The sequence below is a fragment of the Geotrypetes seraphini genome, chromosome 3, assembly GCF_902459505.1.
Source record: "Geotrypetes seraphini chromosome 3, aGeoSer1.1, whole genome shotgun sequence".
Classification (NCBI taxonomy): domain Eukaryota; kingdom Metazoa; phylum Chordata; class Amphibia; order Gymnophiona; family Dermophiidae; genus Geotrypetes; species Geotrypetes seraphini.
Genome location: NC_047086.1, coordinates 8,095,965 through 8,121,810, shown reverse-complemented (window position 1 = coordinate 8,121,810; position 25,846 = coordinate 8,095,965). Strand labels below are relative to the sequence as shown.

General features: G+C 44.0%; 1 protein-coding gene across 2 annotated transcripts in view; it reads left to right on the top strand.

Moving 5' to 3' along the window:
• The window catches only part of LOC117357639, a 269,485-nt gene that overhangs the window by 162,911 nt on the left and 80,728 nt on the right, over window positions 1-25,846 (top strand). For both annotated transcript variants that reach the window (XM_033938503.1, XM_033938504.1), the window contains exons 31-35: window positions 3,388-3,541; window positions 7,194-7,289; window positions 16,979-17,143; window positions 20,334-20,548; window positions 22,878-23,016. In XM_033938503.1, the coding sequence (XP_033794394.1) occupies window positions 3,388-3,541; window positions 7,194-7,289; window positions 16,979-17,143; window positions 20,334-20,548; window positions 22,878-23,016 (769 nt within the window). The remainder of the gene's footprint in view (window positions 1-3,387; window positions 3,542-7,193; window positions 7,290-16,978; window positions 17,144-20,333; window positions 20,549-22,877; window positions 23,017-25,846) is intronic.

The following is a 25,846-nucleotide window of genomic DNA, read 5'->3' as shown; positions in this document are numbered from 1 at the left end:
AGGATTTCCCCAATGAATATACATGAGATCTATTTGCATGCACTGCTTTCAATGCATATTCATTGGGGAAATCCTGAAAACCCGACTGGATTCCGGCCCTTGAGAACCGGAGTTGCCCACCCCTGGGATAGGCACAAAATCCAAGTTTAGCCATTGAGTAAGGCAAAGGATCCAATAATATTCAAATGACTCAATCAGACCAGGATCAGATATGATTCATGTTTGGGCCAGCCCTGCACATACCTAACCAGGGAAAGATAGGACTGCATTTTATGCATTGTCAACACCGAGGGAATTAGGACACCGAAGAGCTATTTGCCACCCACAAGAGCGAAAAAGGTCCAGTGATTTCACGGTTAAACTAACTCTGGCAGAGGAGAATAAAGGCATCTAAAGAGGGTTTGTTAAGAAACAGGTGACCAAAGAAAGTGGAACACTATGACGTCCAAAGCACCTTTAATAAAGTATGAAAGAGTCCAAATCATAACAAGTTGCCATCTGGGAAAAAAGTCACTTTCTCTCAATTTCAAGCCGTTTCTTTCTCTCGCCATGGCCGTGTTTTGGCTGGTGCGCCTTCTTCATAAGAATATATGAATTGCCGCTGCTGGGTCAGACCAGTGGTGCATCCTGCCCAGCAGTCCGCTCACACGGTGGCCCCCAAGCCAAAGACCAGTGCTCTAAATGAGTCCAGCCTCATCTGTGTACGTCCCAGTTTAGCAGGAACTTGTCCAGCTTAGTCTTGAAGCCCTGGAGGGTGTTTTCCCCTACAACAGACTCAGGAGAAGTAAAATGCCTTACAAACTCACGGGTCGAGATGATATCAACTAGCTTCAGCTCATTTTGTGTGATTAATTCTCTTTTTGAACTGTGTTCTAAACATCAGTTGATAATCACTTCTCCTGATGAAGTGCACCAGCCGAAACACGGCCATGGTGAGAGAAAGTGACTGATCTAATCGAATCTTCTATATGTGCGTCGTGCTTACCTATGAAGGCTCAAGGCGACTTAATGGGGGAAGTGAGAGAGAGAGGGAGGATGAGAGGCTAGAAGGAGAGAGTGGGAATTGGATGAGAGACTGCTCTGAATTGAGTCTATTTTCCTAGACAGCAACTTGTTATTACTTGGACTGTTTTATGCTTTCTTAAAGGTGCTTAGAGGGGCATAGAGAGGGTGGATAGGGACAGTTTCTTCAGGCTGAAGGAGACAACAAGTACGAGGGGGCATTCGGAGAAACTGAAGGGAGATAGGTTCAAAACAAATGCAAGGAAGTTTTTTTTCACCCAAAGGGTCGTGGACACTTGGAATGCGCTACCGGAGGAAGTGATCAGGCAGAGTACGGTACAGGGATTCAAACAGGGATTGGACGGATTCCTGAGGGATAAAGGGATCGTGGGATACTGAGAGAGGTGCTGGGATGTAATACAAGTATAGAAAACTAATCAGGTAATAAGTATGGAAACCCAACCAAGTCGTGAATGTGCAAGACCGGAGGATTAGGACTTCGATGGGAAGATAGGACTTCAATGGGAAACCAAGGTAGCAAGGGAGCCCCTTCTGGTGATTCAGACAGGTCGTGACCTGTTTGGGCCACTGCGGGAGCGGACTGCTGGGCAGGATGGACCTATGGTCTGACCCGGCGGAGGCACTGCTTATGTTCTTATGTTCTTAGGACGTCATAGTGTTCCACTTTGTCCGTTTGTTGACATCCCGTGGAGCTCTTTTTGCTCCGTTTGTAAGAATCAGGACCAAGAAATGTAGAATGTGAAAGATGCTTGAGTTTAAAATGGATGATAGTGTTTAAAGGGAACCGAGAGCTACTAATCCATTGAGATTGTAACTGATTCAAAATACTGCTGTGAAACTGATTTTTGGGAAACGTAAATTTGACCACGAGTCTCCATTGGCCTCCGGTTTATTTCAGAGTTCAATTCAAATGTGTTGTTTTTAAAATCCTGTATGGTATTTTTACTCCTCTCCTTCCTTTATCTTGGAACGTTTACAGATTTTCCTTTGCAAGAGGTAATCAACTATTTAAATGATCTCTTCCTTCCAAGAAAGGGATAAAAGGAGTCAAGATTTTCACTCAGTCTTTGATTTTTAAGCTTTCTCAACTTTGGAATGATCTTCCACTCCTTTTAAGGAGTTCCGTTCACTTCAACTTTTTCATAAATCTTTAAAAATCATTTTATTTGCTAAATACTTTGAAAATTAATCTTCCAAAACTTAGTCCCATTCCTCATGGTTTTTATTTGTAAGCTAACTATTGTAAACCGAATCGAGCTTTCTTGGACTGATGTCTCGGTATATAAAGCCAAGCCTTAGATTAGATTAGAGTTTTAGGGTTCCTTTTATTAAGGTGCACTAGCATTTTTAGCAAACGCACAAGATTAGCGCGCGCTATAGCCGAAAAATTACCGCCTGCTTAAAAGGAGGCGGTAGCAGCTAGCGCGCTTTTGTTAAAGGAGCTGTTAGACTCTTTTCTTAACCAGGTCACAGTTGTTTTTATGGACCATTTGCCTATCTCTTCTTCTGAATATACTTGGACATTACCTAAGGGTAATAGCTACACAGCAGGGGTGGTAAAAAAAAAAAAATTCAAGATGTTTGGGAGCCCTTAACAAATTATTGTAATGAGTAAATACCTTTTTTCCCTTTAATTGTATATGTCCAAGGATGGGGGAGGGGTAGCTTTGTATAATTATAAGGAATGTTTAGAAGGAATTTATTATATGCTTTTAAGTGATTAAAAAATTGTTATGGAATGGGGGGAGGGGGGAGATAAGTTTTAAGATGGATTATTGAAGACTATTAAGTGTTGTATTTAAGTTAAAATGTTATTATTTGTTGTCACACTTATAAGATTTTAAAATGAATAAAGATTTTTTAAAAAAAACCTAAACCAACTTTGGGCAGTTGGCAGCGTTAACGACGCGATCCTCCTGCCCTGGAAGCCTTCACTCTGCAGCACTTCCTGTTACCGTAGAGGTGGGACACAGCAGGAGGATCGCAGCAGCGCTGGGATGGGGAGACTCACAAGCGCAGTAGCCAGCCAGCGTGGGGGCTGGACTGGAGAGAGTGAGTCCGAAACCCAGGAAACTGTCTAGACACCCGGACAGCTCTGTAAAAAGAGGACATGTCCAGGTAGATCCAGATGAGTGGTAACCCTAACTTCACTACATCTACGGACTTGTAATTTTAGGGATCAGAGCATGTCCATTGGTGCAGGAAAGAGGATGAAACTAGGAATGACCATGGGGTCTTCTTTTGAGACTGGGGGAAGAGTATTTTATCATTCCTTTATAATAAATCTCAGAAAAGAGCGCCTTCAGCCTGTGCTCTACTATATGGTTTTGCATTTACAACTTCATGGCTCGTTCCTTGTTGCAGAGAAGCTTTCCTGTCGGCGGGAAACATCACGGCCTATCAGAGGACTACAGACAACGCAGGCCATGGGCTGCTCCCTCTGAGTAATGCTGTGGCCAGGAGTGCCGTGGCCTCTCAACTTCCCCTTCCACAGCCACTGGAGCCACGGAGCCACAAGGTTAGAGCTTCGCAGGGCAAATGGTATATCTAGAAAAAGAGGAGGATAAGGCTGCCACCAGAGCCTCTCGCTGATTTGGAGATGTCATAATTTTTAAAAACACTAGTGAAAAAATGGTGCAATTTTGGGTGGCAAATCAACAACTAGTCTTAAATCAGGGGTGTCAAAGTCCCTCCTCAAGGGCCGCAATCCAGTCGGGTTTTCAGGATTTCCCATGAGATCTATTTGCATGCCCTGCTTTCATTGTTTGCTAATAGATCTCATGCATATTCAGTGGGGAAATCCTGCCAACCCGACTGGATGGCGGCCCTCAAGGAAGGACTTTGACACCCCTGCCTTAAATGTTGTGGACCTAGGAAACTATGCAAAACTACACAAATGACTGAAATATGGTTCATGAGAAGAATACACTTCTCCCTCTGTATTTGCTGTGATAGGGGATTAACAGCCCCGCGAATACAGAAAAACCGTGGCTTTCTATTAGAAACCATTGTGAATATGGTGAAACTGCAAATAACATGGTGGGAGATTACATTACATTAGTGATTTCTATTCCGCCATTACCTTGCGGTTCAAGGCAGATTACATAGGAAGTTATCTGGACATTTCCAGAGGAAGTGTAGAGTAGAGCAGGTTGCTTCAGGGGATTGAGATGATTCCTGTGGTGATTAGTTTGTTTTCAAGGATTTCTGGCCTGTTCCTGAAGGAGAGGCAAAACACGGTGAAGAAAGTGCTGGGAATCAGCGATTTTCTCTGTAAACGCTTGGAATCAGCGATTTCTCTATGCGAGCTGATGTCATTGGGGGGGGTGGGTGAATAATCAAAACCGCGATTGTTGAAACCGCGAATATGGAGGGAGAAGTGTAATCTGAAAACCAAAAGAATGATTGTAGAGTTCTGTGTTGGGGTTTACATGGTAAACTGGTTCAATATATTCAGTATATACCCTAAATAAACTACCCCGAGTGGTATCTCTGATCCAAATCACAATACAAAATCTCAATTCCACTCATCTGGAAAAGTGCATTCTATATAAGAAGAAACTTCTCAACATTATCACAGGAAAGGTCTCAGAAATGGAGCCTACGCACAGTTACATTACATTACATTACTGATTTCTATTCCGCCTCAACCTTGCAGTTCTGGGCGGATTACAAAAGAGACAACTGGACATTTCCAGGATAATTCCAGAGAGAATTCTGGTCATTTCCAGGAGAAGTTACAAGAAGAATGGAGCTGTATATTTCAAGAGCTACAAGATGCTGTACAAATAGGAAATAGTGCAGATCCAGTATATATACCGTTAGGGAAGCAGTTGACATGCTTGAGGCTAAAGAGAAGGGAACTGGTGAAGGGGGGAGTTGCGTTGAGGGGGGTCCGGTTGGGGTTAAGCCATCTGTATACATTTTTTGAATAGGTGGGTTTTGATTTCTTTGTGAAAATATTTGTAGTCGTTTGTTGTTATCAGCAGGTTGGAGATAGTGTGGTCCAGTTTCGCTGCATGCGTCGCCAGTAGACTGTCAAATATCTTCTTGCGCTGGGTGCCTTTGAGTGGGGGGGTAGGTAAAAGGGGTCTTAGTTCTTCTTTGCCTAGTGGTGGCGTTTTGGTACAGGCGGTTGTTTAGGTAATTGGGGGCTGTGCCATTTATTGCTTTGAATAATAGACAGTATAGTTTGAATTGAATTTGTGCTTGTATTGGCAACCAGTGTGAGTCCAGGTAGGCCGCGGTGACGTGGTCAAATTTTCTCAGTGAGTAGATTAATCTGAGTGCAGTGTTTTGAATTGTCTGTAGTTGTTTTATCATTGTTGCAGGGCAAGGCAGATAGAGTATGTTGCAGTAGTCCAATAGACCTAGTACTAGAGATTGGACTATTAGCCTATATTGAAGAATTTTCTGATTTTTCTTAAATTGCGCATGGTTAGAAATGCTTTCTGGGTGGTCTTGATTTGGGCCTGCATTGTGCAGCATCTGTCTATTGTTACTCCTAGGAGTTTTAAGGTAGGTTGTATAGGGTATAGGATATCATAGACTGAGTTGGTCGGCGTAGTCAGTTTAACTAAAAGGAAGAGTTTCACTTAACAGGTTTTTGGCCAATGACTGGACCAACTCAGTCTATGATATCATGACTGCATAGGCTCCATTTCTGAGGCCTTTTCCTGTGATAATGTTCTTATATAGAATGCACTTTTCCAGATGAGTGGATTTGAGATTTTGTATTGTGATTTGGATCGATATATTCAGTGGCATAGTGAGGGGGCGGTCTGCTCCGGGTGTCCTAGCGGGGGCTCTCGCACTCCTCCCCCCCTTCCTCCATAACGTCAACGTAGCCTTCATGACCACGTAGGCTCTCCCGCCGGGTGCCAAGCATAGGAAAGCTGCCGGGATCACGAGGAGCACGTTGAAGCTGATACTCGCAGCGGGGAAGGGAAGGGGGAGGCACAAGCGGGGAGGGAGCACCTCTCACCCTCACTACGCCACTGAATAGATCTTAAATACTAGCAATTGGACACTTTCCTGCACCTTCTATCCCTTTCTGGAAAGTCAGGAAGTTGGACAGTTTACCTGAAGGACCTACAGTGTCTGCTTTCCTACAAGAGGGTTTTATTCTATTGGAGGATTTAGGCAACACTCCTTACTATTGAATTCCTCAGGCTGCTAAGTTTAACACCACTGCTGCCTCACACAACACATGCAGGACAGCTTCGAAAATTTTGCCCCATAAAAGGGAAGGGGAACGTTTCCTTTTGTGCATTTAAATAGTAATAAGCTCCTTGCGATGCATTTGCATACGGTTCTCAGTGGTTGACACAAGGATCTTAGCTGCCAGGGAGAATCCCTTTGTGCATCAGGAGGACAGCTTCTGTGGCAGTAGGGCCAGGGTTACCAGATGTCTGGGAAAACCCAGATACGTCTCTTTTTAGAGGAATGGACTTTCCAAAACCTGGCATTTGTCTGGGTTTCAGAAAACCCCAACGAGCTCCGGCCGCATCTGGAGGGCTTCTGAGCATGCTCCAGGCCCTCCAAACGCGGAAGAAGAGAGGAAGCTTTGTGGGGGGTGGAGCTGGTGGTGGAATGGGGCGGGGCTGGAGGTGGAATGGGTGGGGTTGGGTGGAACAGAGTGGGGTCATGTGTCTGGGGTGTCCTGGAGAAAAATATGGTAACCCTAAGTAAGACTGCTTTAGCGAGCCTTACTGCCACAGAAAGCTTTTGTGCAACGGGATCTTGGTGACATAAATTCTACCCAGGCAAACTGTGCAGTGTAGGGAATCCAAGTCAGGAAAGAGAACCAGCAGCCCCCAAACGGCATGGATAGAAGCAAAGTAGGGTTAACATTACATTACATTACAGATTTCTATTCCACCATTACCTTTCGGTTCAAAGCGGATTACAAAAAGAGTTATGGAAGAAGGGTTACAACGTTAGATCAGAGAAGGTTTCCAAGAGAGGGAAAAGTAGGATCTGGGGTTAGGGAGGGGATGGTAAGAGGGGGGTTAAGCTTTATCATGGTATTAAGCTGTACTTACCTTTCAAATTTTGCTTCAGGACCTCCTGCCTTCAATAAAATGAACCCAAAGGCCACGTTCCATGTTATCCAGTTGTTTATAGATCTGGGGTGTTTAATGTCTTTGTCTCTGTGGATTTTATTTCAGGCCTTCATGCTTTTTCCATGGAGGACCTTCCTCGCAGATGGTGGATTGTTTCCCTTCACTATCAGCAGCCTTCACGACATAGACCATGATATGCAGGTAGTGGCTACTGGCCCTGTTCTCCGTACCTAGTACCATGTGTGTCCATAGCGCTGTGTGTGGCTCAATCTCGTAATCAGGGCTGCTCTACCAGGACTTTGTGGGAAACCACATATATGGCATTGCAATTAATAATAATATTTAAATGAGCCTGATAAGGGTGTGAGAAGGGGAAGGAAGAAGTTTTGGAAGAGAGAGTCTAGGGCAGGGGTTTTCAGGATTTCCCCAATGAATCTGCATGAGATCTATGTGCATGCACTGCTCTCAAGGCATATTCATTGGGGAAATCCTGAAAACCCGACTGGATTCCAGCCCTCTAGGACCGGAGTTGCCCACCCCTGGTCTAGGGGGGAAAACCAGACATTTCCTCTTAAGAGGACTGTCCAGGCACCCGAAGGGATTTCCAAACCCCTGAGCTCGGAGGCCACGTCTGGAAGCCTTTGTACAATTGCGTCTGTCACCGTGATGACATCATACACACGCGTGCTTGCGTGTGGCAGCATTGCATCGGCATCCACGCATGTGCAAAGGCTTCCAAATGCGGCTTTCGAGCTCGGGGAGGTTTGTTTGGGGGTGGGGCTGGGGAGGAGCAGAAGGCAGAATAGGGAGGGACTAGGGTGGAATTGGGCGGGGCCAGGCATCCTCTGGTTTTTTGAAAGAGGAAATCTGGCAACCCTAGGAGAGAGAGAGAGAGGCAGCTTGTTGTCGTTCTCAGCTTAATAGTTTTGTAGGAGCTGGCAGAGAATTTCTCTAAGCAGCTGCTACTTCTATACATAGCTCTGGGGATCAGCGTCCCAGAACCCTGAATGTACTGGTAAAGGGGGAATTTCTGTTTCTGCTTTTACCTGATATACCAGTGGTCTCAAACTCGTGGCCCGGGGGCCACATGCGGCCCGCCAGGTACTATTTTGAGGCCCTCAGTATGTTTATCATAAACACAAAAGTAAAATAAAACAGTTTCTTGATCATATTTCTCTTTAGCTATAAATCACAATACAGTACTCCCCCGAAATTCGCAGGGGCTCCGTTTTAGGAACCCCCACAAATTTCAAAAAACCGCAAATGCGGTTTTTTTTGCCTGTCAAGAGGCAGGAGAGGGCAGCTGGAGCGCCAGCGGGTGAAGAAAATCACTCATGATCTGCTCTGACCGCCTCTTCCTGTAGTAAAGTCGGACTGTACCAATCAGGAGCTGCTTTGATCCGCAGCTCCTGATTGGTATAGCCCAACTTTACTACGGTTGGAGCAGACTGCAAATGAGCGAGTCTGCGATTCGCAAACTGCGACTTCGCGGGGGGAACACTGTATTATTATTAAGACAGCCAAAACGAAAGATTTATAAACTATAAAGAGTTTTACCTCATGTAAAATTGTCATTTCTTTAGTAAGATATATTAACTATTTTTCTACAGATCCCAAATGTGGCCCTGCAAAGGGTTTGAGTTTGAGACCACTGTGATATACTGTAGCCCCATATTTTCTGTAGGTAGTGTAGGGCAGTGTTCTTCAACCTTTTGACACCTATAATTATTTTGTGGACCAGCAATTGAAGATCACAGGGCTAAGTCGTGTCCATCTCTACCCAATCTCCGCCCCCATAATAGTACTAATTGTAACACCATTTTTTCCATCCATTTTCCATATATACACACATACAATATAATCATATTAACAACACATAATGGTTAACCACAAAATTAAACTCCACAAAGCACACTGTATGCTTCTCAACATTCATTCCTACCAGAACACAGATAACCCCATGCAAATGCGGGACCAAAAACTAAAATACTAATATTCACAAACAAACCCTAAGATTCAATCCCAGAGGAAAAGAAACAAATGCATTTCTTCCTGAACAGACAGCAGATGTAAATCATTTACTAAATAAAAAAATAAAAGCATTCCTCCCCTAATGTTGTTGTCTCTCTCCCTCCATGCTGTGCCTTGCCTTATGACATGCCTCCCCCCCCCCTCCCCGGGATTACCACACGCTGTTTCCTGGTATTATGTTGGATTATTCTGAAACTGAATTGGAATGTGGCTTTTCTTTTTTTTTTTTCCTTCTTTGGACTTTGACAGGGAAGAGTTTGTGATTAAATTGATCACCCAGACAATTGCTTGTTGAGTTTGTATTCTGGAAAGCGAGATCAAGTTAATCAGCGAGACTCAGGAAAGCGTGCCCTTCAGCCTACCGGGATTTAGCCCAACCCCGACCTGTACCCAGCTCCAATACAGACTTTGTTTTGTAGATCCGTTAACGGGTGCCTCACCCAAAGAACCAGCTGGTGCCCAAAGACATTCAAGTGAGGCCAAAGTTACACAAATATATATAAAAATAATTATTTATGATCATTTTATTCTCCATGCCTATTGCATGAAATATAACTGAAGAAATCAAGAAAAAGCACAACATGCAAAAAAAAAAAAAAAAAAATCGAATAAAACCGAGACTTCCCTAGAAAGACACCACGTAAGATGCTTCTCCCCAGACCCTGCCGTGTGTCTACCCATTGTCTGATAGACGCTATGACCCTGATTCTGTAAGTGACGCCTACCGACGGACACTGCATCCAGAATCGCAGGACCCTAAGCACCAGAAACGTAGGCCAGAGTCCTTCCTGAATCGCGGCCAGCGAAGCATAGTAATGCCGCAGCCGGCGCCTCCCCTAACCACGCCCACTTCTGGTCTTTGGCATCACTATTGCCGCTAGCTGCCAGGGACCTAGGCGCCAGTCCCAGAGGCCACATAGCAGCAGCTATTTTTTTTTTTTAACGAGGGTTTAATTGGGTTTTAATGGCGGAACCAATTATTACGCCACTTAAATCCAATTAAACCAATTAAGTTAGGTGATGGTAGGGTGGCTCCCGCCCCCTAACTTTCAGGGGCTTTTGTAGAATCTGGCCCTATGTCTCCCCAGACCCTGCTATGTGTCTACCCATTTTAAGGTTTGCAGACCGCCGGTCACAGGATAGAAGTTCCCTTACAAGTATTTTTCTTCATTTGATTCATTTGGAAAAAGAGGCAGCCACTCTTAAAAATCCCCCAAGGAAGATCCATTAAGGATTGAAACGCCTTCACCATCAGGCGTCGGGCGTTTCTATTTACCAGTGCTGACGTTGGCTGGATCCACTTAAGATAAGATAAGATAAGGGGCGTCACGTGCCTGTTATCAAGATGGCTGCTTAGCGATCTTGCTCCGCTCCAGCCCGCAGCGAAAATCAGATCTTTCTGCCTCATCCGGAATAATTTTGGTCAGCACTCCACTGCCTTACCCGTAAGAATGTCCTCCAAATCGACTAAAGCCGAAACCGCCGCTACAGCGGGTATTTCCGCTGCGCACACCGCATCTAAGCGGTCTAAACACGAGCCGCCGTCCCCCATCAAGGCCTGCCCAACTGACTCCGCTGAGCATAACGCCTCTATAGCAGCTGATTTACATGTGCTCCGCGGCCTCATGCAGGAGAATTTGGCTGCCACAGCCGATATAAAAAACGAAATCGGCAATATAATGTCATAGCTTAAACAACATAATGCCCGAATTGATCTCACAGAGGAGCGAATTGATCTGGCAGCCCATGACTCCCAGCACCTAGAAATCCAACGTGAACTCCGCAAAATAACCCTGCTTCAAAGTGATCTGGAAGTTATCTCTAACCGTATGCGCCGGAACAATGTGCGCTTGATTGGCCTGCCAGAAAATTCAGAAGGTAAAAATATTTTAGAATTCCTCCATACCTTCATTCCTACCATCTTGAAGCTTCAATTTACCCCTCCATTAGAAATAGAGCGTGCACACAGAGTGCCATCTGGGCCTCCGGCTCCCTCCAAACCACCGAGGCCCATTGTTCTCAAAGTTCTCAGGTACCCCCAAACACTTCAGATCCTGCAAGCTGCAAAGACCATAAGAACATAAGAACATAAGCAATGCCTCTGCTGGGTCAGGCCTGAGGTCCATCTTGCCCAGCAGTCCGCTCACGCGGCGGCCCAACAGGTCCAGGACCTGAGCAGTAATCCTCTATTTATACCCTTCTATTCCCTTTTCCAGCAGGAAATTGTCAAATTCTTTCTTAAATCCCAGTACCGTACTCTGCCTTATAACATCCTCTGGAAGCGCATTCCAGATGTCCACCACACGTTGGGTAAAGAAGAACTTCCTGGCATTTGTATTAAATCTGTCCCCTTTCAACTTTTCCGAATGCCCTGGGTGAAAAGAGTGCATCTGTAGGTGTGCTCCCTTTTGTGGTTAGAGAGTGTTGGGAGCGGGAGGGGGGTATTGGGTGGTACGGGAGGGCAAGAGGGGTATCTTGGGAAATTCGGTCAATGTGAGGAGCGTCCTGAAGTTTTACAGCGCTACATGTGGGGACGTGCTTGTGGGGACCAATCCCTCCTTAACAGTAGAGGGCAAAAGGATTCTGTTTGTCCCTGACCTATCTAAATCTTCAGCACAGAAGCGCAAAACCTTTCTCTCTATGCGGCCCCGTCTCAAGAGCATTGGCGCACAATATAGATTGTTCTACCCTGCAAGAATGCGGATTACTTACCGCAATACTACGAAAAACTTTGATGATCCGCAGGAGCTGCAAAAATTCTTGGATGACAATGTCAGTGACATGACCTGACTGTTTTCACTGTTATACTGAGTATCCTCTTGAGGCTCAGTCTTTCTGCTTTTTCCACACTCGCCTGGGCTGGGCGTGAGCTCGCTGAGTGCATCTGATCAGCATGCGATCCCATTTTTGGATCTTTGTTTGTTCACTGTTCCTGAATTTATTCAGCATGAATCTTCGCTTTATTTTTATTTGTGTTCTTTTTCACTCCTCCAAAGCCTCTCTGCTCTGGTGTATACCTTTCAGCTTAATTCTGAACTTGATCCATCATCTACATTTGTTCTCATGGAACTCTATATCTTGCCATATGAGATTTTTTCCACCCGACTATGGTTAACATAAATATTGTTTCCCTTAACGTTAAGGGCATCTCTAGTCCCATCAAGAGGAAAAAAATTCTTCATTATTTTAAACATCTTGGAGCGGACATTTGCCTCATTCAAGAATCCCATCTTAGTCTGGAAGAAGCTCAGAAATTATCTGGAGGCTGGATTCAACACTGCTTCGCTGCTCCAGCCACAGGGAAGAAAAATGGTGTCATAACCCTATTAAGCAAGTCCCTCAACTTTCAACTTTCCTCTCACAAATTTGATTCTGGTGGTCGCTGGTCCTTCCTCGACGGATCTATTGATGGGAAACCTCTGAAACTCCTCAATATCTACGCACCGAATGCTGACGACCCCTCCTTCTTCCAATCCTTCCATACCATCTGCAAATCCGCTCTGTCGACGGATACCATAATAGCGGGAGACTTCAATTTCCCCATAGACCCATTTATTGATAGATCTTCCTCCTGTTGTCCATCCAAACTCAGAGTACGCTCGACGGTCTCCAACCTCATGACAACTTATGGTTGGTCTGACATCTGGAGGATTCTACACCCTACCTCCAAGGACTTTACATTTTATTCTGCACCTCACCACTCATTCTCCAGGATTGACTATATCATGGGCTCTAAAGACATTGTCAACATCACCACGTCTGCGAAAATACATGACATAACCATTTCGGACCATGCAGCAGTCTCTTGTTCCCTGAACTGGTCTATTCCCCCCAAATCAAGACAATGGAGACTGAATACCTTCCTTCTGCAAGACGACTCCTTCATCTCACACATCAAGAATGAATCTCAAGTCTATTTCCTTAATAACATCTCCTCTGTCTCTGACTTTTCTATCGTTTGGGAGTCATACAAGGCTTGGCTGCGAGGTGAGTCGATCAGTTTTGCTGCTTCTCGACTCAAACAGAAGAAAGCATCTTTACACCAACTTGAAACTGAAATTCACACTCTTGAAACCCAACTTTATCACAGATTTGACTCCTCCACCTACAAGAAACTACAACAACTGAAATTTCAGTATAATGAAATCTTTAGTTCACTAGCATCTGCCTCTATATTTAGACGTTCTGCAACATACTATGCATCCTCTAATAAATCTGGACACCTTCTTGCCATGTATCTTAAAGGCAGACGCTATAAGCACCGAATCACTCACACCAAAACTCCAACTGGTCAATTGCACACTACCACAAAAGACATCTTGGAAGACTTCCGTTCCTTCTACGAAAAGCTGTACTCATCAGAATCATCTTCATCTGAATCATGCATCATGGACTTTCTTCACTCTCTTGACCTCCCTTCCCTCACCATCTCTCAACAACATTCCCTGAGACAACCTCTTTCTCCCGAAGAAATTACTACAGCTATCTCTTCAATGCCTTCTGCTAAAGCACGTGGTCCTGATGGTCTACAAAACTCTTTCCTCCTTCTTGACGCCACACCTCCTCACCTATTTCCAACATCTGATAGACTCCCCCGATAATCTACACCGATTTCTGGAAGCGAACATCATCGTCCTACCAAAGCCGAATCGTGATCCTCAACTAGTGAAGAATTATCGCCCTATTTCCCTTTTGAACTTGGACTATAAAATTTTTGCTAAACTATTGGTTTTACATTTAGAACATGTCATGCCCAGCTTGATCCATAGAGACCAAGTGGGCTTCATGAAGGGGAGATATGGTGCTGACAATACTAGACTCTTGTGTCATATTCTCCACTCCGCTCTGTCGGATGCTCAGACTTCAGTAATTGTTTCTTTAGATGCGGAGAAAGCCTTCGACAGGGTGGAGTGGAAGTACCTTTTCTGTGTGCTGTCTCATTTTGGTCTCCCTCAAACATTTATTCATATGATCTCTCTATTGTACCATAATCCTATGGCTAAATTGGTAGTTAACGATGATGTTTCAGCACCCTTTACACTACACCGGGGAACCAGACAAGGTTGCCCAATGTCTCCGCTATTGTTCAACCTTGCCCTTGAACCCCTCCTGGCGGCTATCCGCCAATCCCCGAATATCAAGGGAGTTACAATTGCTAATGTAGAATTCAAGATTTCAGCTTACGCTGACGATGTTCTTTTGTATTTACCTTCTCCACAAACCTCACTTTCTTCTTTAGTCCATCTTATTTCTCTCTTTTCTACGATGTCTGGTTACAAAATCAATTGGGACAAATCTGAAATAATGCCTCTCCATGACTCCTGCATTCCCTTCCATAACCCATCATACCCCTTTACTTGGGTCTCCACTGGGATAAAATATCTGGGCCTACCATTTGATAAAGACATCGCATCCTCTTCTCACGCTATAGCCACCAAACTCCTTTCTCAACTCAAAGATACCTTAGCCTCTTGGTCTCCTTTACACCTATCTTGGTGGGGGAGGCTGGATACTCTAAAAATGATGGTGGTACCTAAAATTACTTACATCTTCAACATGTTTCCCCTGATGTTCCCTCTTTCTCTCTACAAACAACTTGAAAGCCTTATGCTCCGCTTTCTATGGAACAATAAACCGCACCGTATCTCCATCCAAAAACTAAAGGCTCCCAAGCAATCCGGAGGGGTCAATTTTCCAGACCTTCGCTGTTACCATAAAGCTTTCATCTCAAGACAGGGTGCAATGTGGCTTTCCTCCCCAAATGCTTCCGACCTTCCCAATTGGCTTTCCCTAGAAATAGCACTTCTACACCCTTACCCGCCTTTGAGACTCTTGGGCTCCACCCTTCTTCAACACTTCCCCTATAACCCCATCATTCAGAACTCTCACAAAATCCTCACTGAACTTGACAAAAAACTAGACATTCCTTGGTGCAAATCTGCCTACTGCCCCATCTGGCACAACCGTCAATTCCTAATAGATAAAAAACCTATTGCATGGCCTACATGGTTCTCTAGACACATCTGGTGTATAGAATCCATTTGCCACTCTGACGGCTCCTGGTTAACCTTTGAGGAGCTCATGACAAATTTCTCTCTTGCGGAGTCACAATTTTACAAATGGTTACAACTACGTTCCTCCATAAAGAAATCAGGTTTCCACTCCTCCGCCTCTATCCCGACATTGTTTACTCTTTCCAACCAATATTTAACAATTGGTCATACTGCTTCCCACTTTTATAAACTCCTTATGTCCTACTCTCCCAATTCTACCCTCCCTCTTTTAAAATCCTGGGAACTGGACCTAGAACAAACCATCTCTGATGACGACTGGTCACACATCTTCCGATCCACCTTTCACACTTCTAGGTCAGCATCCTTTCTCCAAAGCATGTTTTTTCTTTTGCATAGAGCTCAATGGACACCTATCAAATCTCATAATATAAATCCCTCCTACTCCAAGAACTGTTGGACCTGTCATAAAGAAATAGGTTCTTTGCAACATCTCCTCTTTTCCTGCTCAGCGATACGTTCCTTTTGGAATGATGTTTGGAATACCATTTGTTCCGTTTTCCACATTAACATTGCTCTCACTTATCAAATGCTTTTACTAAAATCTTCCGCCCTGAAGTCATTACTTACTGAGGATGACGCATATCTAATGGACTTTCTGATCTCCCTAGCTCTTAAAGTCCTCCTTAGTTCTTGGAAAGACCTTACTCAAGTCTCACACTCCCAATGGTGGAACTTAGTTTGCCTTACCTATCGCACTGAAGCCTACTTGGCTAAATCCACCTATAGATTCCCTCGATACAAAACCAGATGGAACTCATTGAGGCTATTTCTTCATATTCCTAATCCTTGATTTTTCTGACCCCTTTTTACGTTTGTTTTTGCCTCTTTTTCCCTCTATTTACAAAGGATTCATGCTGTTGAATTGCCTTTTTGTTTCTACCAGTTGTATGATTATGGGTTATACAAATGTTATCTACATCATTCATTTTGCTTTACCTTACTACTAATTTACTTATATATATCTTTATGCAACTTGTATAACTCTAGTTTTCTTTTGTCCTTTTGTATGTATACCTTAATTCAAAAATTTTTTTCAATAAAAACACCTTGACTAAAAAAAAAGATAAGTGTTGTCTTCCCTTCCAAGGGGTTTTTTGATCGTTCATAATTTGCATATGCACACGAAACAGTTTTTTGCACTAGTGTATAATTAATTTAAATGGTGGGAAGGAGGGGCAGAGGACAGATGATCACAACACCAAAATCAGGATGCGGACCTGAAATGATACATAGATCATAGGAGGTCCTATGATCTGATTCATTTGAAAATGTTACGATATGCTCACCTCCAAGCTGGAGTTAGAAATCCACGTAGAATTTTGTGATGAAAACTATTACATTGAAATGATTTTTTGAAAAACTTTGTGTATTTTTTAGCACCTTTGAACATCTCACAATTTTGGGAAACATTGTGGTACCTATTTTTTCTATACAATTTATACTGGGTAAGATGTATTTTTAGATCTATTTTCTTTGATATGTGTCTACCCACTGTCAGATAGACACTAAGTAAGGTGTGTTTGTATGTACAAAACAGCAGACGTCCTTACATATGTATGTGCCAACATTATAGTCTTGCATTTCTCCTTTTATTTGGATTTTGCCTTTTTCAGTAGTAGCGTAAGGTGAGTCATATTCAGGTGTACCAGGTATTCAGCATCTTCTTTCTAGAATGACCCTCTAAGTGTTTCTGCTCTGTAGTACCTTGGGTCTGTGTGCGCTGGTTTAGTTCTGTGTGGCTGAGTGGTCCATCAACCTCACAGCGCTCTCTTCCCCCGCTTGCAGCTCTGCCTGTGTGACCTCAGTGACCAAGAGCGAAGCATGGCTCATGGAGAGCTGGTCGGGGTGCAACTGCTCATGGAGGAGGTTCTCCAGGGAGGTCACGAGCTTATCTCCTTCCACCTAGAAGACAGAGATGGTCAGGACACCTCTTCCTCCAAGGGCAAACAGGTAATTTCCAGGGAAATCATGTCACAGGTTTCAAGGTCTCAGACAGGATGGATTTTTATCACAGCATTGAAGAAGCTACTGTCCTTTGTTAACTCGAAACTTATTTGGGGTCTATCATACTTTCCTTTGGGTTGAAAGAGCTCCATCAACATTTCAAAGAGTAGGGAAAGATTGTTTCAGGGGGATTAACCCTTCCTTTTGCAAAGCAACGGAAGTGTGCAAGGGTCTGAAGTAACAGTGATCTCATGTAGATCAGCCAGTTAGGCTTTCAGGATATCCACCAGATGAGACAGATTTGCATACATAGCCTCCACTGCATATAAAGTTACCTCATGAGCATTCATTGGGAATATCCTAAGAACCTAACCCCCAGGCAGGATTGAGAAGCACTGAGCTCCAAGAGAGGTGCTTCAGAGGATCTGAGGAGTCCTTGAAAAGACTTGTGTTCCAGAAGCCAATTTCAGTTGGGCTAAAAGCTCAGAGGAGGAAGCTGATGGCAGTGTGACATGGTGCTGTGCAGTACCACTGCCTCTCCAAAAAAGAGTGGTCGGGATGCAGAACATGGCGATGTTTGCACAGAAATACCACCACAGGGGTGCAGAGTGTCAGGTTAGAGTGCCGACTGCAGCATTCTCAAAGCCTGGGATGGACACTGAAGGTCAACGTCAGCTCCTGAGAGATTTATTTCTGTGTTTCATGGCAATTTGATAAGATGTAGGTGCCCTGATGACTTCCACTTAGGGCTATTTGTATAACGGCTTCGTGGCACCAAGATCCCAATAGAGACTACCAGGTGATCATTCAGTGATCGTAAGGTCCGAGCCGAAGAATGTGGGATAGTCAGTGACGATACATAAGCTTGGTGTAGGCTCTGGAGTAATCTAAGGAAATACTTTTTTACAGAAAGGGTGGTAGATGCATGGAACAGTCTCTCGGTAGAGGTGGTGGAGACAGAGACTGTGTCTGAATTCAAGAAGGTGTGGGATAGGCGCACGGGATCTCTTAGAGAAAGGAAGAGATAATGGTTACTGCGGATGGGCAGACTGGATGGGCCATTTGGCCTTTATCTGCCATCATGTTTCTATTACCATCAAGCTCTATGACCTCACAATGCAGGTGTAAAGAGCCTTTGCCTATAGGGAAAGGAGATAGTGGATGCTCTGAATGGGCAGACAGGGTGGGCCATTTGACCTTTATTGGTCATCATGTTTCTATGTTTCTCTGTGTACCTTGCCCAAAAGCCTTGAAAGTGAGAAAGAGAAGTGTAAAATGTATGCAACATTTTACTGGTAACCAATAGAAGTTCTTTAGTAAAGGAGCAGCATGATCCATTTTACACGAATGTCAGAGGAACCCAATAGCTGAGGAGGGGAGGGGGTGTTAGAGTAACGTTCTCTAAATCAGTGGCGGTTGTAAGTGCTGGCGTGAAACGTACAGTGTTCTATAAGTTACGCAATGTAGCACGGAGACACGCCCATGTCCTGCCCTCACACTTACACTCTAAACGATGTTGGCGTGTATGTTCTGGAATGATACCTAGCGCTTAATGCATACTTGCTAATTGGTGGCACCAATCCCGCACACACGGGCACCAATCCCGCACACACGCGCATAGTTTGAGAGTTGCTCTGAAAATGGGCAAAAAAGATCCTTGTAACTGAGGACCTCTGTAATCCCGCCACAAATGCCTTCTGGAGGTTTTGTCTGGCGTACGGACTGATAGACGCTCTGTGGGTTGTTAAGGAGTTCAGTGAAATTCTCTCTTACTAATTCATTACACAGACTTAATAATCCAGAAGACTGTAAATTGAACATTCAGTTCTAATAACATAATATGAACTCTCAAGAAGGAACTTACCACCCCCCAGACTCTATAAATGGCGCCCAAATTTGGTCCTGAGATCCGCCTGCAAATAAATTAGTTACTGCCATTAACCATCCATTATTGACATTAATTGGCTCCAGTCTGGCTTTCTACACAGATCTGGCTGCATACGATTCGAAACCCAAATTCCCTCATACGCAACCCCAAATGGGATATGTCTAGGGTTGCCAGATTTTCCAATCAGAAAATCCAGACCCCCCCTAGACCCGCCCCTCAGGCCCGCCCAGTTCTGCCCATCCAAGCCCTGTAACACCCTAATCCCACCCCCAGTCCCGCCCTAGCCCTGCCCCCCCCGCTGCCTGCTCTTGTCAGGTAGAGAGGAAGTCCGCGTGGATTTCCTCCCTACCCGATGCGATTTGAGGAGGCTTTTCAAGACCTGGATTAAGTGCCGGCTTTTGAAAAGCCATCTGGACCTCCGGACATGTCTGGGGAAATCCAGGCATCTGGTAACCCTAGGTATGTCTATGAGATGAGCATGGACCGGTCAAATTATGTTCCAGGATATACACCAGGTTACAGTTGATGTAATTCCCATATCCACTACTACTAATCATTTCTGTAGCGCTCCTAGACATACACAGCGCTGTACATCAAAACACAGGAGACGGTCCCTGCTCAAAGAGCTTACAAGACAGACAAACTGGACAAGAAGGTGCATCAGTACACAGTGCTGAGGTGGGGGAGCCATGTGCAGCTGTATTATGATGTCATCAAGAATTCTGGCTATGATCCAGCTGCATTGTGATGTCACTGAGCGTTCAGACGGCTTCTGCTACTACTAATCGTTTCTGTAGTGCTACTAGACATCAAAATACAGAAGAGACAGTCCCTGCTCCAAAGAGCTTACAATCTAGTCAAGAAGGTGTATCGAAACAGTGCTCAGGTGGGGGAATTACAGAGGGAATGATAAAACAGATATTGGAGTTTGGAACTGTTGAGCGTAAGACCCATGCTCTCCTCCCGGGGCACCCTTTATAGATTAGTGGTGAGAGCAAATTTTTCCCAGCACCTACTTTTCAGTGCTGTTTATTGAATCTGGCGTTATGCTCGCCCACTGCTCAAATGTAACTGCAGTGCCCAAATCATCCGTGCAATCTATAAAGAAAAACAAAATATAAGAGTTGCCACTGCTGGGTCAGACCTGTGGTCCATTGTGCCCAGCAGTCCGCTCCCGCGGCGGCCCTTAGGTCAAAGACCAGCGCCCTGAGTCTAGCCTAACCTTCCTGATTATATGCATACAAAATCTAAACAAAATGTAACACACATAAGCAAGTTCTTCTTTGATTCTCTCCTCCCAAATTTCAGCCTACTGTTGACGAAGGAGCTGAAGTGAGCACGGAGAGGCCCCAGCCGGAAAGGAAGCCTTCCACAGATCCCGTGACTGCCTACGCTTTGCTACAATCCTTCCTCATCATCTGGATACAGCTGGAGGTATTTAAGGAGGCCTGGGGCCGAATTAAGCTTCATACTGAGGACATCAACACCCTTCCTCTTTATAAGCAGTTTGTTGAGCTGTACAGGTGAGTTTCCATTAGCTCCCTTGGTTCAACTCCTTCATGCATGTCTTAAACTGCCTCTCCCTCCACAATCCCGGTAACATACTTCCCATTGTTTTAACAGTGCCCCTTTGGTGTCTCTGCCCAAAGCTGTGCCCCAGGGAAGTCCACACAATCATTCACCACTCGGTTTATAAAAACTGATTTCCATGAACTTTGCATGCAGAAAATGGTGTATAATATTACCTCTCCCATAGGTGTCCGAACAGGGACCATGGCCTCCACAAAAACTGGCGATCGACGGTTGGTGCCAGCCCTCCCACCATGTCCTTGTGTTGTACTTGATATCTTCGGGGCAGCTGCCTGTCCCGGAACCCTTCATTCTACTTCCGGGAGCAGGCCTGCTTGTTGACGCTGCGCGGCGTCTGCCCCAAAGATTTAAAGTACAACGTTGAGAGGAGGTAGGAGGTGGAGTCGGGAGCTGGTGCATCTCTCCCTACCTCTTTAATTTATTTTAAATCCAACTTAAAAGCAATATAAGCTCTTCTGAGCAGGGACTCTCTATTGCATGTTAAAATGTACAGCGCTGCATACACCTTTCAGCGCTATAGAAATAATAAATAGTGGTATTAGTAGTAAAGATGCCTTTGGTCTCTAACCGTCCTTATAAGGACGATCTCCTCTTTATTTTTATTTTTTTCATTTAGTACAGACTCTGATCCCTTTCTTTTTCGACGGAATCTACGTCTCCCCTCCCAATTGTGATTCCCTTTCCCTGTTCTTTTTTCCTATCAATAATGTAGTTCTACCTTAATTTCTTTTGCTCCTGTTTTGTTTTGTAATTTTATTTGCTTCGTTACTAATTTACTGGTTTTACTTTGTTTTTAGCCTTGTTACTCACATTATGTTATCCCTTTCAATGTTCTCTAAACCGCTAAGAAGTAGCTCTATCTATTTCAATATTTAATTCATATTTTAATGTGGAAATATTAAGTATTTTGACACCTACCAGACAGGATTTAACAGAGATCTGGGCTTTCTTTCCCCACTATAAAGACATTTAGAACTGCTCTGCCCCCTCTCTGTCTCCTGCCCTCCCTCCCTCTTCCTAGCCCTAAAATGCTTTCATGTTTTCCTCATATATACTGGTATTTGTCTACATTTGCTTTTTTCTGATCTGAAGATGAAGGGTGACCTTCGAAAGCTCATTATAAAATGCATTGATTTAGTCCTATAAAAAAGGTATCACTTTGGGGGTTGGTTGTTTGTTTTATTTCTTTATACTACCTATATTTAAATAGAAATAAAATCAATCCTAACAAGGAAAATAAGATGGTAACTTTCTACATTTTTCCACTAGCTTTGGAAGATCCCAACATTCTTCTTCAGGACAGTTTAATCAACTATGACAGTATTAGAATATATAAGTGAAAGGGAAGGGCGTCCCAATGACAGGCTCAAGGTGAGATGTAGGGAGATGGATGGGTGATCAGATGACAAATCAGTAATTTTATGGTAAAAACCATGTGATAGGAAACCCAGATCTTTGTTTACGCCCGTCTTTTGGGTGGAATTTAGGTATTTTAATAGATATATGCTGTTTCAGAGTTATTTGAAAGATATTTGCTTCAGTAAAGGTTATTGCACACATAAGAATAGCCCTACTGGGTCAAAGAAATGCTCCATCTAGCCCAGTGTCCTGTCTCCAACCATGGCTAATCCAGGTTACAAGCACTCAGACTGATTGGTGGCCAGACTTTCCACCACAGAGGCCATGGAAGAACATAAGAATAGCCTCACTGGGACAGACCGAAGGTCCATCAAGTCCAGTATACTGTTTCAACACTGGCCAACTCAGGTCACAAGTACCTGGCAGAAACCCAAGGAGTAGCAACATTCCAGAGCTGAGATTGTGATGTCATAATGCCTCACTCCACCAATAAGAGCCCACCTTATCAGTAATGTCACAATGGCTTGATTGTCCTATACTTGGCTCACATTAAAACAGAAGAAGAGCTTTACTGGGTTATACCAATGGTCTATCTAGTCCAATTCAGGTCACAAGTTCCCAGAAGAAACCCAAACAGTAGTAACAATGTACAACACGATTGACTTTGCTTACTATTGGAGCTGATTTGGGGAGTCTGTTTTATAAATGCCTGTTTCGAATGTAAAAGAGATCCCTTTCCACTTCTCACATAAGTCCCTTGTTATAAAATCAGACCCCTAGGGACTACACAGAAAAGTAATGCAGGATCGACTATTTAAAAAAATGCAACACAATGCTATTAGCATAATATGTCAGAGCGCTGGTGTCTCCACATTGAGCATATCCTGTGCTATGTCTCTCTAGGGTTGAAATCCTGGGCCCTGCCATGAAAACTGTAGCAAGGCATATGGGTCAAGAAATTGATCCTGACCGATTAGGAACAGCGGATCATTTTGAACTTCTACCACAAGGAGCTTCAGAGGTGGAGATCAGGCGTTGCCAGGTAAGCAATGCCCTCAGGAACCTTAGAGATGGAGTTCAGATAGCACTGCACTTTCATGCTCTTTCCTCAGTGGAGAGTGTGGCGCAGTGGGTAAAGCTCCGACCTCAGCACCCTGAGGTTGTGGGTTCAAACCCACGCTGCTCCTTGTGACCCTGGGCAAGTCACTCAATCCTCCCATTGCCCCAGGTACGTTAGATAGATTGTGAGCCCGCCGGGACAGAGAGGGAAAACTGCTTGAGTACCTGAATAAGTGCATGTAAACCGTTCTGAGCTCCCCTGGGAAAACGGTATAGAAAATGGAATAAATAAAAAAAATAAATAAATAAATGATGGCAGATAAAGGCCAAATGGCCCATCCAGTCTGCCCATCCGCAGTAACCATTATCTCTTCCTCTCCCATAGAGATCCCATGTGCCTATCCCAGCCTTTCTTCAATTCAGACACAGTCTCTGTCTCCACCAGATTTTCAGGAGAATGGTCCATGCATCTACCACTCTTTCTGTAAAAAAGCATTTCCTTAGATTACTCCGGAGCCTATCACCTCTTAATATCATCCTATTTCCTCTCATTGCAGAGTTTTCTTTCAAATGAAAGAGATTCGACTCTTGCACATTTTTATTAAATAGGTATTTAAACGTCTCTATCATATCTCCCCTCTCCCGCCTTTCCTCCAAAGTCTACAGATTGAGATCTTTAAGTCTGTCCCCATACGCCTTATGATGAAGACCACACACCATTTTAGTAGCCTTCCTCTGGACCGACTCCATCCTTTTTATATCTTTTTGAAGGTGCGGCCTCCAGAATTGTACACAATATTCTAAATGAGGTCTCACCAGAGTCTTATTCAGGGGCATCAATACCTCCCTTTTCCTACTGGCCATACCTCTCCCTATGCAAACTAGCATCCTTCTAGCTTTCGCCATCACCTTTTCAATCTGTTTGGCCACCTTAAGATCATCACATACAATCACACCCAAGGAATAGCAATATTCCATGCTACCAATCCAGAGCAAGCCACCATGAGATGGGCTACTGGGCTTGATGGACCATTGGTCTGACCCAGTAAGGCTATTCTTATGTTCTTAAGTTCCCATTCTTCTTTCGTGCACAAAAGTTCTTCACCCCTAAACTGTCCTGTTCCTTTGGGTTATGTAGCCCAAATTCATGACATTGCATTTCATAGCATTAAATTTTAGCTGCCAAATTTCAGACCATTCTTCAAGCTTTGTCAGGTCTTTCTTCATGTTATTCACACCATCCTGGCGGTCTACTCTATTGCAGATTTTGGTATCATCCACAAAGAGGCAAATTTTACCCGACAGCCCTTCAGCAATATCGTTTATAAAAACGTTAAAAAGGACAAGCCCAAGAACAGAACCTTGAGGCACACCACTGGTGACATCTCTTTCCTCAGAGTGATCTCCATTGACCACCACCCTCTATTGTCTTCCACTCAACCAGTTCCTGACCTAGCCTGTCACTTTGCGACCCATCCTGAGGGCACTCAGTTTATTTATTAGATGTCTGTGTGGAACACTGTCAAAGGCTTTGCTAAAATCTAAATGCACCACATCTAGCTCATATCTTCTATCCATTTCTCTGGTCACCCAGTCAAAGAAATTGATCAGATTTGTCTAACAAGACCTACCTCTAGTGAATCCATGTTGCTTCCGGTCCTGTAATCCACCAGATTTCAGGAACTTCACTATTCTCTATTTTAAAAGCATTTCCATTAATTTGTTTACCACAGAAGTCAGACTTACTGCCCTGTATTTCCCTAATTCTTCCTTACTTCCACTTCTGCCCTTCTCCAGTCCTCCGGTACCACTCCTGATTCCAGAGAAGTATTGAAAAGGTCAGTCAGCGGCGCCACCAGAACTTCATTAAGTTCCTTCAGCACCCTCAGATGTACAACATCCGGCCCCATCGCTTTTTCTACCTTTAGTGTAGCTAGCTCCTCATGAAGACAACAATCGGAAAATCGATCATGGTCTACCACTACTCCATCCCTATTCATGTTTGTCTTCTGCAGTCCCGCTCCCGGCACTTCAGTCGTGAACACAGAACAGAAATATTTGTTAAGCAATTGAGCCTTTTCTTTATCAGCTTTCTTTCTGCGTTATACCTTGGTACAGGGAGTTACAGTAATCGAGCTGAGAAATTTTAATTTGTAAAATCATTTCTGGACAACAGCGATTATCTGGTTGTGGAAAGATAGTTGTTGTTGGGTTTTTTTTATCAAGAATTACCCCCAGTAGCTTAATCTTCATGTTCATTTCTATTGGGGTGGGTTCAATACAGATAGGCAGGGTTAAATCTTCCTTATCTGTACTAGGAAGCAGAACCCCTTCATTTTTGGATGTTTATGCAAGCATTGCCATGAGCCCATACCCCAGACTCTTTTTAGAATTATACATTTGTGGGTCCTAAATATGGCATCGGGTGTCACTCCCAAGCAATGGCCAAGACCCTTTCCCCAGGAGCAATTCCATCTGACTCAGAGATCACAAGGTCTAATTAGGGGATTGAACTGGGGACTACTGAGCTGACCAACCTGATTTTATATTATTCAACCTCATGAAAATGGGCATGGACCTCTTGGACATTGTTCTGCTGAATAATCATATAATACGATGAAGATGTTGTCCCACAAGCAAATATGTCAACATTTGTCAAAAACATTTCTCCACTTTCTGATCATGAATTGAATATGTGGCTGGAGATTTGTGTTTCAAAATATGTCTGCATTTTAATGATGTTTCCAGGGACCTATCTAGAACTTTCTAACCCATCTCTCATAGATGTTTGTTGTATACTTTCATACCAACTC